Here is a 15,050-nt window from a genome sequence, read left to right as displayed (position 1 = left end):
CAACAGTGGAGCGATTGTGCAAATGGAGCCGTGAGTGGCGCTGGCAATACTGGCAAACCAGCTTATCGGTGGGGGGGCAGGAGGAGGAGGAGGAGGAGGAGGTAGCGGAGGCGGTTTTGGAGGTGGAGGCCCGGTTGGAATGGGAGCGCTTTTCCAAGGAGGCGTTCCAAAATTACGTCCAGTTGGAGGTAAAAGCCATTTCTGATGTTTTCAATGCAGGCTGCAGAGTTTTCCCAGGTAATCTGTGTAAATTAAAGCTGAAGATCACATTGAATGTCTTCAGGCTCTGTTACCACTTTAAACTAAAAAACCTGTTTTTAATTAACACTTTCAGAGCTGATTTATGTATGAGAATATGTAATTTACTAATAATCTGATGGATTATAGAGTTTGATACATCTCTGGACAAAATGACTAGTAACTTTTCAGCAAAATGGTTCCACTGGCAGATTATTTAACTTATAACAAGAAGTAAAATAATAATCCCAATAGAATGAGTAGCTTCATCACTGAGTTAAAAAAGCTCCTATGTTTTACTGAAAAGCACCTTTAAGTTAGTTTTGTCTTATTTCAAGGGCACTGAAATATTAACAGTATAAACTGAACTAAAGACACTCGGTGATCATTTGCCAAAATAAAGTGAAACTGGCCTGAAAACTTAAGATTTGGTGTTTTTTCTGTGCCGTATCAAACCTCTGTATCGGTATCAGAAGTGAAAAAGTGCCTCCCTCGTGTAAATCTCCATTTCATGAAGTCGACCTCTCCTCTCGCTCATCCAGATGGTTCAGCTTTTGGTTCAGTCGGCAGATCTGCCCTTCGACCTCCGGGGTCACGACCCGCAGCTCCTCGCCCCCCCAGCGGTGGCTCCACCTCACCCAACTTGGCCAACAAGCCGTCTTCATCGGACCACCAGCGGTCCCACCGCCCCTCGCTGCCGGACATCAGCCGCCCCGCCGGCAACAGTTCTTCCAGCGGCGGGATGAAGCACAGCACCTCTGCTCCTCCTCCTCCTCCCCCCTTCAACAAAAGTGGCCGTGGCAACGCTCCTCCCACCCCGAACCAGAAAGGTCCGTCCTACAATAGAGACAAAGTTCTTCCTCCAACACCCAGCAGAGGCTCTTCCTCCTCCTCCTCCTCTTCCTCAAGCAGCAACGTCAGGTCGAATCATTCCTCCAGCAAGCCGCCAAGCGGCGGCTCGTCGATGCCACCGCCTCCTCCGCCCTACAGGTCGAGCGGCACCGCCAACGGGCCGTCGCAGGTAGACGGCGGCGGGGCTCCAGAGCTTCCTCAGAGAAAAAACTCGCTACGCAAAAAACAGACGTCAGGAGGCGGCGGCCAAGGTCGTAACCACGCCCCGCCACCGCCGCTGGTGCCACCTTCTTCCTCCCAGCAGGTCAGCAGACCGCCACCGCCGGCCAGAGAGCCACCTGGACGCAAAACAGGTACCAACTTCTCAGCAAGTCAAATATATTTACTACGGGTGCACAGAGGTTCCCAGAAAACTGGCTAAGATGCGCTAGTGCAGTCATCCACCGGCCCGTCGTGTTTTTGAGTTACAAAGTGTTTAAAGTTGAGGCGCAGCGGCGCAGGGGAAAAGCGCGACCGATGTGTGGAGGCCTTAGTCCTCGACGTTCCTGTCACAGGGTCAAGTCCTGACCTGATGACCTTTGCCGTACGTCTTCCCTCTCTCTCATAACCCGTCTTCCTGTCTGGCAACTGAAGTAAAGGCCTCTAGAGCCAATAAAACCTTAAAGAAATGTTTAAAGTTGACAGGAAGGTTGACTACGACTCTGTAGTTATGTGTTGCTGGAAGAGATTAACGATACCTGAACAACAACGATACAGTCTTAAAAAAAGGTCAACATTAAGAAACAAAGCAATTAAAATTATTATAAAGTTTTTGCACTTTAGTTGTTTCATCCTAATTTAAGTGTTCAAATTTTTTCAATCCTAAATCTGTGACCTGTCTCTTGTTGGCATGGAAAACAGGCAGTTGTTACAGTGAATAAGCCTGGTGTCTTTTTGTTTATTTTTCCACATACTGACCAACTGCACTTCCATCCGTTTTACCAAATCGTCTCTTTAGCCCTTCTTTGCCGTCACTGTTAAAAGAAGCTTAAACATGCAAATGTGCAGTTAAGTCAACCATTTAAGTTAATTGGTCAAATCTCTCTGACAGGAGAGCAGAAGAGGACAGAGACTGACTTTTTATTTTTTTAACTTTTGTTGAGGTAGATAAGATTGGATGTACTTTTTCTAATGTCTCTGGAAGTGGGTGAAAAGATCTGAATTGGGGCGTTCAGACTGCTTTGAAAAGGAAAACTACCTGAAAATTACTTACAACGTCTTTGATTTTTAAAGTGAAACATGCGTGGTCTCTCAACTATCATCTAAACCTCACATGTTGCTAGGCTACGCATGTTGTTAAGCAACCAATCTTCTGATTTGTTTTTTGTCTTTTCCGAAATGTTTCTGGATTATTGCATTTTATTATATAGTAACATGTCTTTAAGCTAAACTATGAACTTATTGGAGTTTCATCAACATCTTCCTAAAAGTTTAATTTGTGTTTTCACCTCAGCCCCTCAGTTGCCTCCTTCCAGTTCTCGTAATGGTGGAAGAGACGCTCCTCCGCCGCCCCCGTACCGCGGCCATAGTACTGGAGTTTCAGAACAACACGGCCGGGTGAAACCCCTGCCGCCCCCCTCGCCATCACCCTTCTTGTCTTCCTCATCCTCCCGGACCCCGGCTGGTCCTCCTCCTCCTCCTCCACCTTTCAGGAACGGCCACTCCACGGGCCCCTCCTCCAAATCCATCATGGGTGAGTACAAACACCACCTCAAATGTTAATGTAAAAGTAACATAAGCATGTTATGTCCTTTATAAAATGACATGTAGACACAAAACATGGCTGCATCATGATTTAAGTATTTCATAACCAGGGTTTCACCAGAAAACTAGCTAAGAGTCGCTAGGACAGTCATCCAACGGCCCATTGTGTTTTTGAATTAAAAAAATGTTTAAAGTTGACAGAAAGTTGAAAATATGATTCAGTAATGATGTGTTATTGTAAGAGATTTTTAACAATACCTAACCACCAATGATGGTCTTAAAAAATCATTTAAAAAAAACATAAACGATACAATTAAAATAAATATCAAGTTTTTGCACTTTGGTTATTTTGTCCTAATTAAGTTGTTTGCACTGAATAAAAATAGACACTGGACCTGTTGGTGTCTTTTAATTTATTTGTTTTTATTCACATACTGACCAGCTGTGCTTCCAAGTGTTTCACCAAACAGACTCTGACCCGTCTTTGCTACGACTGTTACTGCTGCATAAAGAAAACTATAACAAATAAACAAAGAAAGCTTAGCCTGCTGGGGGCAGAAATTGAGCCTGGTAGCCACCAGGCTCATACACTGGCGGAAACCCTGATATCAGTCTATCGATAATTATTGATAATTTTTATTTATTTATTTTTTAATATGTGAAAAATTACCAAACTGGTTCCTGTTTTATCCACAGTTTTCACTCCATGCCGTTGTTTATTTTTAAGCAGTTATGAGGCAAAGTGAAACTGCTTCTGTGGTAGTTACTCAGCAAGTTGTTGCCAGGCAACCAAAGAATGACTGAGTTGCTAGGTAACCAAAGAGTCGGTTAGTTACTTGATTCCACCAACTTTTCCTGCTGGCCTTGAGAGTTTGAGCGATAAACACTTAATATTGGAATATTAAATTTTCCATCAGATGTTGAAAAATCTGATGGAAAATCAGATTCCAGCAAATCTCTTTTTTTTTTTTTATCATCAGTTTGATAGATCTATCAGTTTGATCATGTGTCTATCACATGATAAATACATGATGATAGACAATCATGATCTATAGTGTGTCTATCACATGATAGACAATGATATATCGTGTGTCCTAGCTGCAAGTAGGACTGTACTGATAGATACCGACTGCTACAGGAGATCTATCAAAATCTGCAGCAACTCTTTCAATAAACTTTGATAGTTTGAGTTACAACAGCATTTAATTTCCCTTTTTGAATTGAACTAAACTTGACATTAGTGTTGAAGTAACATTGTTTTTCCTGGTAAAGTTTTTATAAACTCACTATAAGACAGTAGACTTTTATTCTCTGTAGCTTGCTGTAATATCTTTGAGATCAGTTTTAAAGCTCTGAATCAGGGTGCTGTGGTGGCGCAGGGGCAAAGCATGACCCACATATTGAGGCGTTAGGGTGTGTGGTGGTCGCAGGTTTGATTCCCGGCCTGGTGACATTTGCTGCATGTCTTCCCCCTCTTTCCTGTCAAACTACTTTCAAATAAAGGCCACAGGAGACAACAAAACCTTTAAAAAAAAGCTCTGAATCAGAAAACAGTCGGTTCTTGTTCCAGATTCAGAGCTTGATTTATTATCATCTCATTACTCGCTGTTACTGGTCCATGTGAGTCTTCTAAATGGAACCAGTTATTCTGCTGGTGAACTGTTTTGTTTGTGATCTTGATGTGTTGAAGCTGTCAGCGGTGAGCAGTCGTGGATAGTCAAATGTCCTCCTTCAGCTATGCAAACAAGGCTTTTGTTTCCTGCTGTTCGCACAAATCAGGAGTACAGCGACAGTTCTTAGAGTACTAGCATGTGTTCACATGCTTATAAGGAGTTGATCTGAATTAAACACTTCCCTTTAAGAGCAGCATGCAGCAGAGACCAGCTCACTTACAGGACAAAAAAAACTAAATACTGAACTTGGGTTGTTTTCACACCTGATAGTCTGGTAAACTCAATTTGGCACACTGCACTGTGTCAAACAATGCAGACCCTTTGAAAAACCTCCTTACCCCTCCTCTCATGTGGGGGCGCTGCACCAAGAATTGCTGAAGGAAACGACACAAAAACCTCTGAAGAAGACGCTGAGCACAACTTTCTTCTATACAGGATATGAACAAAATGGAGCAGCATCAGATTTTAATGGTTGTAGGATCTTTGGTAAAAGACGAAGAGCCGTTTCTCCCCTTAACGTTAAACTCTCTCATTTATTTTGGTTGTATTTACCCACAATACCCTGCTCTGTCGTCCACTTCCTGGTTTTTAAGTGATCTCCAGTTTGCTTGCCGTTCATACATGCATTCAAACCACACCAGAGTTCACTTCAACTGAACCCAGACCTTGGTTTTTAGGCGGACCAGAGCTCGCTGCGTTCACGCCTCTTCAAATGAACTGACTTTTTTTTTTTTTCTCATTAAATGCTCTAGTGGCCTTTATTAGAAAGTAGTTTGAAAGGAAAGAGGGTTATGAGAGAGGGGTCAGACATGCGGCAAATGTCGCCAGGTTGGGTATCAAACCTGCGACCACTGGCATGAGGACTAAGGCCTCAATACGTGGGTTGTGCTTTGCCCCTGTGCCACCACAGCACCCCCGAACCGGACTTTTTAAGTAAACACAGTAGAGTTCCTGTAAAGCGAAGTGAACAGTCAGTCATTTGTTTTCCTCCTTTGTTGTTTGCAACAACGGAGGAATCCGTTGCAACATTCTAATCATCATCCTAATCAGGCTGACGATTTAATCATCCGGCTGACGATTTAATCATCAGGCTGACGATTTAATCATCAGGCTGACGATTTAATCATCCGGCTGACGATTTAATCATCAGGCTGACGATTTAATCATCAGGCTGACGATTTAATCATCAGGCTGACGATCTAATTCTCCTTTATCATATATTTTTCTTCCCTCAGATGATTTTGAGTCAAAGTTCAACTTCCACCCCATTGAAGATCTTCCACCTCCTGAGGAGTTCAGGCCCTCCAACAGGACTTACCCCAGCAAATCTGACAGGGGTACGTCTGCACCCACAGTTCAGTTATTACAGTTTAACACTTATAGTGCAGCAGCAGCAAGAAGAGCTGGTAAATGAATAAAACACACTGAAACTCAAATGGTAAAAATTGACAGACACAAAATGGGAACTGCATTAAGCAGAGGTCAAGAGCTTTTGAGCCAAAATGGAGATGGTGCCCCCTGCTGGCGGAGAGAAAACATAAAAACATTTTCTTTTAGAAAACAAATCCCTACTGACATCTGATATGAGGATTGTGCAGCCAGACCTAATCCTGAAATAAGTAATAATAATAAAGTAATTATCATTCCTTTTATCAAATCTAATATTGTATTTTTTTTAATCCTACTTAGTTGCACATTCCTTTGGGTTGAACTATGCAATTATTGATAATATGTTGTGCTTTTTCTCTTCCTGTTTTATTTGTATAATCCTGGAGTTCTTTGGGTGATAGAAAGTCTAACTTTGTAACCGTCTTTAAGTGGCTCTGAAGGTTCAGGTTTGAGTCAGTCACCAGGTTTCGGCCTGATCGCTGGTTTCTACCTGTAATAACTTAAAGCTTGGTGTTGACTCTGGATCGTTCCTCTTGTGGTCCAAAGATAATAACTACAGTTTTGTTTCTGTTCAGCTGGAGAAAGTTTAAGCACCCCTACATATCGATTTGTTTCAAGCGTTTGTTCATTGCTTGGGTTCAGAGTGACGTTAGCTGCATTTGCATTGGCCATAAAATTGGGCTTTTATCGACTTATAGAGTGAACAAGCTTATCCACACGTCATTTTAATTACATTTTTTATTCAATAAAAACACTGCAATTGCAGAATTTGTTTTCTACATTATGAGAATATAAACAAATTTTCTCACATTTGCAATGAAAACGCAGCTGTCGTATTATAGAGCTGTGTGTCATCTGTGTTGCTAAGGTAACTAGCCTATCAACGGGGAAGTGGGTGGGTGGATGGATGGTAATGGTCGTTTCTGCTTCTCTGTGCCCAGGAGTGATGAGAGGAGCTCCTCCAGCGCCGCCTGTGGGGAGGTGAACCAGTTTCCACTCAGGACTTGAACTGTGTCAGAGGACATAATGAGCCAGCAGGGTGCGGTGGAGAGACACGCGAATCTTAGACACACTACACACGAAACGACGCTAAGCCAGCCGGACGCACCGCGGCACAAACTACGTAAAGTTTTGACACCGCATGAGAGAACAAAACCGCCGACTCTGCTCAGCTCCACCTCCTCCAACGATGGGACGCGACACGACATATCAGGACCAAAACTCTGAATTATTCTTTTAATATGACAACTATTATGATTTTTCTCAATTCTTATCTTGGCTTTTTTTTCTTTTCTTTTTTTTTTTGGGGTGTCATTATTATGTTTTTTTGGGGGGGGAAAAATCAACTTTATAAACGGAAGCTATGTTGTTAAATGTTTCTGAGAAGCTCTTTGCCCACAGATGTGGGGTTGTTGTTTAGGTTTTTGGTTAATCGCCGTTCCCGTTGCCAGGTAACGGTGTTCCTTTGCAGCCAATTTATTTTATTTTATTTTTTTTTTTTCTGCGTGCCAAAAGCTCTTTGAGTCACGTTATTTTTGCTCCGTATGTAGAATAGAGTTTTACATCTTGATGCTGTCAACTTTTTACATTTGGAGAGGGAATGCATTCCTTTTTTCCACTTTTCCTTCTTTCTGAATGTTTTTTTTTTTCCGTCGTAAGGCGATTTTTGCACTTCACCTTAACCGCTAAAACCAACACTGTGCATGATGCTGATTTATGCACTTTAGAGATAAAATATTTCTTATTCAGTAGCGTTTGTGTAACATAAGCTTGTTCAGTGACGTTACAGTGACCGGATCGTCACTGTTTAGTCAAGCAAGAACCCGAACCAGGTTAGAGGATTTATTGGGGTTTTCCACCAAAGCAGTTCCAGTTCTTACTGGTTCTATTACAATCCAGTTTGTTTTTCCACAGAGAACCGGCTCCAACTGTACAATATCTGAGGCACTTTATTGACACCAATCCCAGAGATTTTCTTTTTTTTCTGTCTGAGCTGCCAACATCCTGCCTTCCATCCTGATTAAATAGATTTATAAACACCAGGCCCAACAGCACTGCAACAAAACTAAATCTTACCAAGTATTTTTCTTATTTCTAGTGGAAATATCTTGGTATACTTGAAATAAGACAAAACTTTTCTTGCTGAAAAGTCACTTGTAAGTTCAGTTTTGACTTATTTCAAGTGTGCTAAGATATTTGCACTAGAAACTAGACCAGAAATACTTGGTAAAATTGTCCTTTTTTGCAGTGCAGTTATAAGTTCACTGACTGGCGACATTAAATCTGACGAACCTGAGGCATCAGATGTATCTCCAGTGCTAATTTACCTCCTTATGGGCAATGAAGCATTGCTTTTTATTAAGTTACAGTTTTAAAAGATGTACTTTTACAGCTAGAATCAGAACTGAAACCGGTTTGGTGAAAAATCCCCTTAGCTGCAGATTTTCCTAGTTTGTTGGTGGAGTTTACAGGAAATAGTCATATATATATATATATATCAGAAATCTTTTAGGAGGTAAACCTAAAAGCTATTCATTCTTTTCTTTTTCCATAGAGACATTATGATTTTATTTTCTATGCAAGGGACAGTTTGTAGTTGTAAATGGTAGCAGCTAATAAAACGTTGAACACTAAGTGCCAGAAAACTGTTTAAATCAGTGCTATATTTTACTTTTTTACAATCTGCTAAACTTCACTTTAAAACACTAATCGCTCTCAGATTAATTGATGAAATGGAGGAGGAGGTTGAGGTTAGTTGGTGATTTCTCACAGAAGCAGCGCTTCTTGCTGCTCTTTGCCTTACACCAGGCTGACTTCACTTCTCTTTGGTACTTTATGGCTTTTACAATTTATTTTGTCTTTTCAGGTGACGGCCAGAAACAAAATAGGAAACGAGTGTATTTGAAAATGCAATAAATATTGTATATTTACACTAAAGAATGATAATCCTAATTACTGATCTATTTTTGTGACGTAATACGTTTTTGTGATATAGGAAAGGATCTCCAGCAGTGAGTGAGCTCCAGTCTGACTACCTGGAGCCTCTCTGAGTGTTCGGTCGTTGGGGTGAATGATGCTCCGATGCATGTCAGTTTTTCACCAGCTGGTTGTTTTTAGTTTTTGTATGATTCCTAAAGATCCATCAGGTAATAAATAGACGAGCGATCGATGGCGGTGACGTTATTGAACCTGCACTTTCTTTACTGGATGTAAACTCACCTCTGACGCATGAGTGATCCGTCACGATGTTTTCACGTTGCTCACTCTGAAAAACAAGAACCAAGTGGCGAATATTTGTTTTTAATCTTTTTTTTTTCTTCTTCATCTGAAATAAATTCAATAAAATACATTCCTGTTAGGGGATAAAGGGTATCGGATTCATCGTCTCGTGTTGTTTTTGCTTGATTTTAATGATGTTTCTGTAACATACGAGAAAAAAAATTTGGAAATTTTTGCTCTCTGAAGAAAATTGCCGACTAAATGGAAATTACTGCAGATTGATTCATGAATGTCGTCAAAGCGCCTACCTACTACCTATTAACAAATTAAAATAATTTACTTCTTAAAAGTAAATATTTAACATATTTTCATATTCATGTTATTTGGCATCATACAAATAAAAACTGATTTAACTGATAAAATATTAATAACTGATAAAATACAACTGTTAAAGTTTTAAGACTTTTTAGGGAAATCTATGATACTTGCAGTAATCAGTTTGATTAAATATCTGATCTTACTAGGACATTAGTAATTTAATCCTGGAAATGTTCAAGTGATAGAAGGCTGACTTTGTAACCATCTTTATGTGACTGAAGGTTCAGATCTGAGTTACCCAGAAGAAATGGAGGAAGCGTATTAATGCATTGGTGCCATATGCTGCATAACTTCTAAAAATCTGCTGTGGAAAGTGTAATCTAATTATTATTCAAAGATTCTTCAAATAAAAATAAAGAAAATTCTGGACAACTCTGAGCCTCTTCATGAAACGTCAGTCAGACACGTAATGCAGACTATTACAGGAGATGCTTCACAGCCATCAGTATCTACAACAACTCTGAAATAACTGGGATAAAATTACTTACAATGGACATTTAATTTCCCTTTGGGATTAATGAAGACTCATTCAATAAGTTAGTATTATTGAATAGTCAATTTATTTCAATAACTTTATCACAATGTGAAACATTATATAGACTACTCACAGATGGATGTTTGAAAGCCTTTATGCCTGTTAATCATGATTTTTCACTTTGTGTCTGAAACTATCAAAAGCATTAAAGTATGAAGAAATGTTAAGTCCAGTTTAAAAGAAAAATAACATCACAATTATTTTTATTGATGTAGTCAACTATTTATTAGTATTTTATTACCAGTTTTTGCCTGCAGTATTATTTAAAAACATGTTAGGAGTGCGGCTCTTCTGACACGTAGACTAATCCAATCCGCCAAAATCGGAGATTTAATCCAAACTCCCGCCACCAAACTGTGTGTGAGCTCAGCAACAGTGACGTAACATCCTCATGTGACGCTAAGCCAATGAGCATCGCGGAAGCTGAAGCGGTGAACCAATCAGAGAGAGCTGGCGGGAGATACAGCTGAGTTAGAGAGAAGATTTGGCCAGTTCGGACTCCGTGTGCAGCTGAAGACACCAAACAGCTTTACGTCGAATAAACCCGAAACTCTGAATCAAGAGGACTTCTTTTATCCATTTACAAATCTGCGTTCATCATCGACGTGTTTCCCGTAAGTAGCAGAATCTCATATATTTTGTTGTTTAAGAGGCGGAAATAAGAAAGCCACTTCCAAGTGCCAGGACTTGTTTGCAAATTTATTGTCTAATTTGTTTGCGGTAGTTTTGTTAGAAAGTTGCTCTTTCGTGACCGGACATCTGCTGAAGTCGGTCATTTTGAAACATGGGTGCTTACAATCGACATTTTAGTTAAAAAAGAGTCGTAAGTAGATGGGTGTTGGAGGCGATGTAGTTGTTTTGGCGCCATTAGCTAGTTTACGTAAGTGCTGTAGTATTTTAGTCTTTAAAATACCAGAATTTGCATAAAACTTTAATTTTCTTGTCTATCTGAGGACATGATTTTTAAATATTAATTCGGACAGTTACGCAGTGTCTTTTTTACAAAATACGTTTTCACTCTTGAACGGATACTATTTTACCTTTACTCGTGTAAGAATACATTGAGATGGTGCGACTTGTGTTACGTTCTGATACTATTTTATCTCTGATTTTTGTAACCTCTGACCTACTCGCACCATTTTAGCCCAAATTGTAACAGCACAACATTCATAGTGAAATAAAACGGCTTCTTTTTGTTTCCCACACCTGAATGTATTATTCATCTTTAAATAATTGTCAGTTTCTTAAAACTGAAGGAAAAATTTTACAGTATTTTTTGTAATTTGATTTAGTTTTTGTAACTATACAGGAAGACAATTGAGACAAAACTATGAGCCACATATTAACACCTGTTCACAAAATCGCTAGTTAAAACACAAAGTATTAATCTTTTGGTATATTATGCAAATAGCAACATAAATCATGTTTTGTTTTTTTTAGGTCAGGCTAAACCTTTTTTAATTTTCTTCAATAAAACCCTAAATAGATGAGAGGTTGGTTGTCTTTCAAGAATGAAAACATGCAAAACAAATTTAGGTTTAGATCTACAATGATTTACACATGTCCTACAAAAAAAAAATTTATGTGTAATTTATTGTTGAGCAAGAAAAAAATCTCAACAAAACTGGTTGTGATTTTAGGTTTAACTTTTTCATTTTTTCTTGGTCTTCAGTATGATAAATTTCACTGGATAATAAATTCTTCCAGAAATTGTGATAAATAATTATTGTTTTGAGACAACTTTCAGCAAATGAATTTATAAAAAGTTTGACCTCTCAAAGACTAATGAACCTTAACTTTAGAAATAATTCACATTATAAAGTGGAGGATATTTTCCAAAATAAAACCCACAACCAAAAACTGGTTGTGCGCACTATCTCAATGTATTCTTATGCGAGTGAAAAGGAAATAAAAAGCGCACACACAACTGAAACCATAAATAAAATGGATATTGCAGTCTCTCCAAACAAAGCTTCCCTTAAAAAAATTAAACATCAGAATGGAAACTATTGACCACATTTTAATTTACGATGTGATTAACTGACTAATTGCTTCAGGCTTGACCAGTAAATACTGTTGACGTTTTTATCCCATGTTGCTAAAAGTTTGGGCATCTCTGATTTTGAATGATGGAAAGAGAAAATGTAGGAAGATTCAACATTGCAACTACACACATTTTTTTTCTTTTAAATGTCATTTAGTTTCCTGTTATCGTTCATTTCCACATCCTGTTCACTCATTCTGTTCTTTTTGTTTTCATCAGAGAACCAGACATGCCCAGGACTCGCTCTCAGGGGCAAGTTCAGCCCCCACTGCCGTTCCCACGTCGCAAATCTTGCCGAGCACCCCAGCCCTCAAAGGTCGCATTGCTGTCTCCAAACAAGCCAGAGCTCCGGCTTCCTTCCCCGAGTCGGATTGGTCCGATTTCCCCGAGGCAGTCGTCAGACAGACCAAGGCTTCTGTCACCCAGATGTTCTGCTGCCCAGAGCCCTCTAACCTCTCCAAAGCAGAAATTGGATCAGCTTTGCAGATCTGCAGCACAGGCGCCTCCACCAACACCGCCTTCCTCCCCCATCCTGCAGAACCGACTCCCTCTCAGTCCTCGGAAACGCACAGGTGAGACGGGGATCTACCTGAACTAGGGATGCAAACAATTAATCGACTGGTGATTGTCGATTAATGGTTTGTTAGGCTAAAATTAGTTCCAATTGATTAATAAAATTATCTTAAACCAGAGTTTCTCAATCCTGGTCCTCACCGCCTCCCTGTCCTGCATGTTTTAGGTATTTCCCTTCTGCCACACACCTGACTTGCATCTCTGGGTGATTAACAGGCTTCTGCAGTATTTAGTCATGCAATAATTTGAATCAGTTGTTCTGGAATAGAGGCACATCTAAAACATGCAGAGCAGGGGGGCGGTGAGGACCAGGGTTGAGAAACACCGTCTTAAACCTTTCAGTGTTATAGTTTGGCCTCCATTCAGCAGAGGGCGCCGCTGGACATCAATAAGCAGAACCGTTGGTACAGAAATTAAAGATGGTGGCGGTATCGCAGAACGGGGAGAGAAACGGTCCAAACGGGAGTCCGGTGTTTGAAAAATGCATTTTATGAGGTTCCGTTCAGACATATAAACACTCGACAAACTAAGTTGTTCTGAAATATAAACACTCGACAAGCTGTTTAAGTTCTACAGTAATGACGCTCATTCAGCCGAACTTCATGACAACGACAACTTCACATTTAAAAATCACTAATTTGCTACGGAGAGAATGTGATGAAAAGCAAGGAGACGCAGAAAAAAAACATGCCAATAAACAGGGTTGATTTTGTGAGCTGTTGTGATTTTAAAAAGCTTAATGGAGAAAAAATGTAACATTCCTTCAAGAGCAAAAACAGACGGTACTTCTGTGGGAATATCTCTTTGTTCATGGGGAATTAAGTGTTTCACATATTTTATTCCTTTCATTTGTTTTTTTTACACAGCAACCTAATAACTGTTTTGTTATATTTTATAAATATGTCCAAGATTAATAATGTAAGAAAACCACTAAAGACAGAAAATATGGTTTTCTGAATGAAACAGAAAACCACTATTTTATTCAGAAACCATTGTTTCTGAATAAAACCACAAAATGTAATGCATAAAACATTACATTTTGTACAACTGACAAAATGTAATGTTTTTTTAAATTTGGCATATTATTAAAAATGTATCCCTTTATATTATGGAAAAACAAATGTCTGCTTATCAGTTAATTGTTGTTTGATTAATGAGCTTGATCAACTTTAGATTTCCTCATTAATCAATAACTTGGATTCCTAGGTCAAACTCGGTAGATATTTTGTAATGCTAGTCATTAATTTTCAGTTTATTCTGTTTTCTTTCTGAAGGTGACGACAATGGCTGCAACGTGCAGTGTTCCCCTCTGAAGCAGAACAGACCCAATCCGGCAACGCCACGTAAACTCGGCTTTGACGAAAACTTGCAAACATGTGAAGTTCAGGCAGCCAAGCAGCGGCACTCTCCAACCAGCAAGTTGTCTCCGAACAAACAGGAAACGCCTCCTGGGACTCCCGTCCTGCACAGCCAAGAGAAGAAGCCTCCTGTTGCCCACCTGTTTGCTGACAGTAAGAACTTTTCTGAGCTGAAAATTATCTTTAAAGTTGACTTATTATAGTTCACTGAACATGTAAGGAAAAGTCTATGGGCTGTACAAAACGGTTATTATATTTCTTGCACAAAATCATCCTTGGCCTGGTCAGTTTTGCCTTTCAGAATGAGCTGCTTTAGGGCGTCTTGCCACTTTAAATCCACATAAGCTGCCGCTGGTTACGCCCCCCCGAGCTCAACATTTACACTTGCATATTAAAATGGCTGCAAACAGACGCCCAATTATACAACCGTACATCTTTGAAAAACAGAAATGGAGCTAATAATACAGCATGTAGTTTCAGGATAGAAAGTCAACAACAAAAAACTTGTCTTTTCCAGCAGCCGTTAAAACTCGGTCAAAATTCTGAACTCATTTATATCCACATATTTTAATGTACATGAGTTTTTTATTTTATTTTATTTTACTTAACTTAGTTCATATTTCAATCATATTTACACTAGTTGTAATTTCACGTATTATAAATGTTATCACTAATGTTTACATTTATATGTTCTAATATTTAACAGCAAATAAATAATTTCCCCTTGGAGTTCAATAAAGCATCTTCTTTTCTGAAGTCAAGTGACAAAATGTTCTGGGACTCAGCTTGGGTTGCTAGGTGACGGGTGGAATTCTGCTGGGGTTGCTAGGCAACGGGCTGTCTTAGCTGGGGTTACTAGGTGAGGGGCAGTGCCTGCTGATTTGTGATGTTACATTCCAGAAGTTTTTGAAATGTTTCATTTTCAAGGCACCAAAAATTAATTTATTGCCAAAAAATTGCTTTTTTTTTTTTTTTTTTTTTTTTTTTTTTTTAACCATTTTGGTTTTTTTTGGAACAGTTAGAACCCCAAACGGAACAAAAAAACACCA

The 15,050-nt window shown here is 39.4% G+C and overlaps 2 protein-coding genes across 2 annotated transcripts in view; both read left to right on the top strand.

Moving 5' to 3' along the window:
* The window catches only part of wipf2a (WAS/WASL interacting protein family, member 2a), a 20,009-nt gene extending 12,364 nt beyond the window's left edge, over positions 1–7,645 (top strand). The window contains exons 5-9 of the mRNA XM_015049891.1: positions 81–188; positions 780–1,442; positions 2,582–2,821; positions 5,741–5,842; positions 6,836–7,645. Coding sequence (XP_014905377.1) covers positions 81–188; positions 780–1,442; positions 2,582–2,821; positions 5,741–5,842; positions 6,836–6,879 — 1,157 coding nt within the window. The 3' untranslated portion in view covers positions 6,880–7,645. The remainder of the gene's footprint in view (positions 1–80; positions 189–779; positions 1,443–2,581; positions 2,822–5,740; positions 5,843–6,835) is intronic.
* Positions 7,646–10,481: 2,836 nt separating this feature from the next.
* cdc6 (cell division cycle 6 homolog (S. cerevisiae)) overlaps positions 10,482–15,050 on the top strand; it is an 11,798-nt gene continuing 7,229 nt past the window's right edge. The window contains exons 1-3 of the mRNA XM_015049873.1: positions 10,482–10,640; positions 12,290–12,642; positions 13,918–14,154. Coding sequence (XP_014905359.1) covers positions 12,300–12,642; positions 13,918–14,154 — 580 coding nt within the window. The 5' untranslated portion in view covers positions 10,482–10,640; positions 12,290–12,299. The remainder of the gene's footprint in view (positions 10,641–12,289; positions 12,643–13,917; positions 14,155–15,050) is intronic.

This window comes from Poecilia latipinna, unplaced genomic scaffold, assembly GCF_001443285.1.
Source record: "Poecilia latipinna isolate Pla-1442-1.1 unplaced genomic scaffold, P_latipinna-1.0 Scaffold963, whole genome shotgun sequence".
NCBI classification, from domain to species: domain Eukaryota; kingdom Metazoa; phylum Chordata; class Actinopteri; order Cyprinodontiformes; family Poeciliidae; genus Poecilia; species Poecilia latipinna.
The sequence above is the reverse complement of the archived record's forward strand: the minus strand, read 5'-3'. Positions and strand labels throughout refer to the sequence as shown.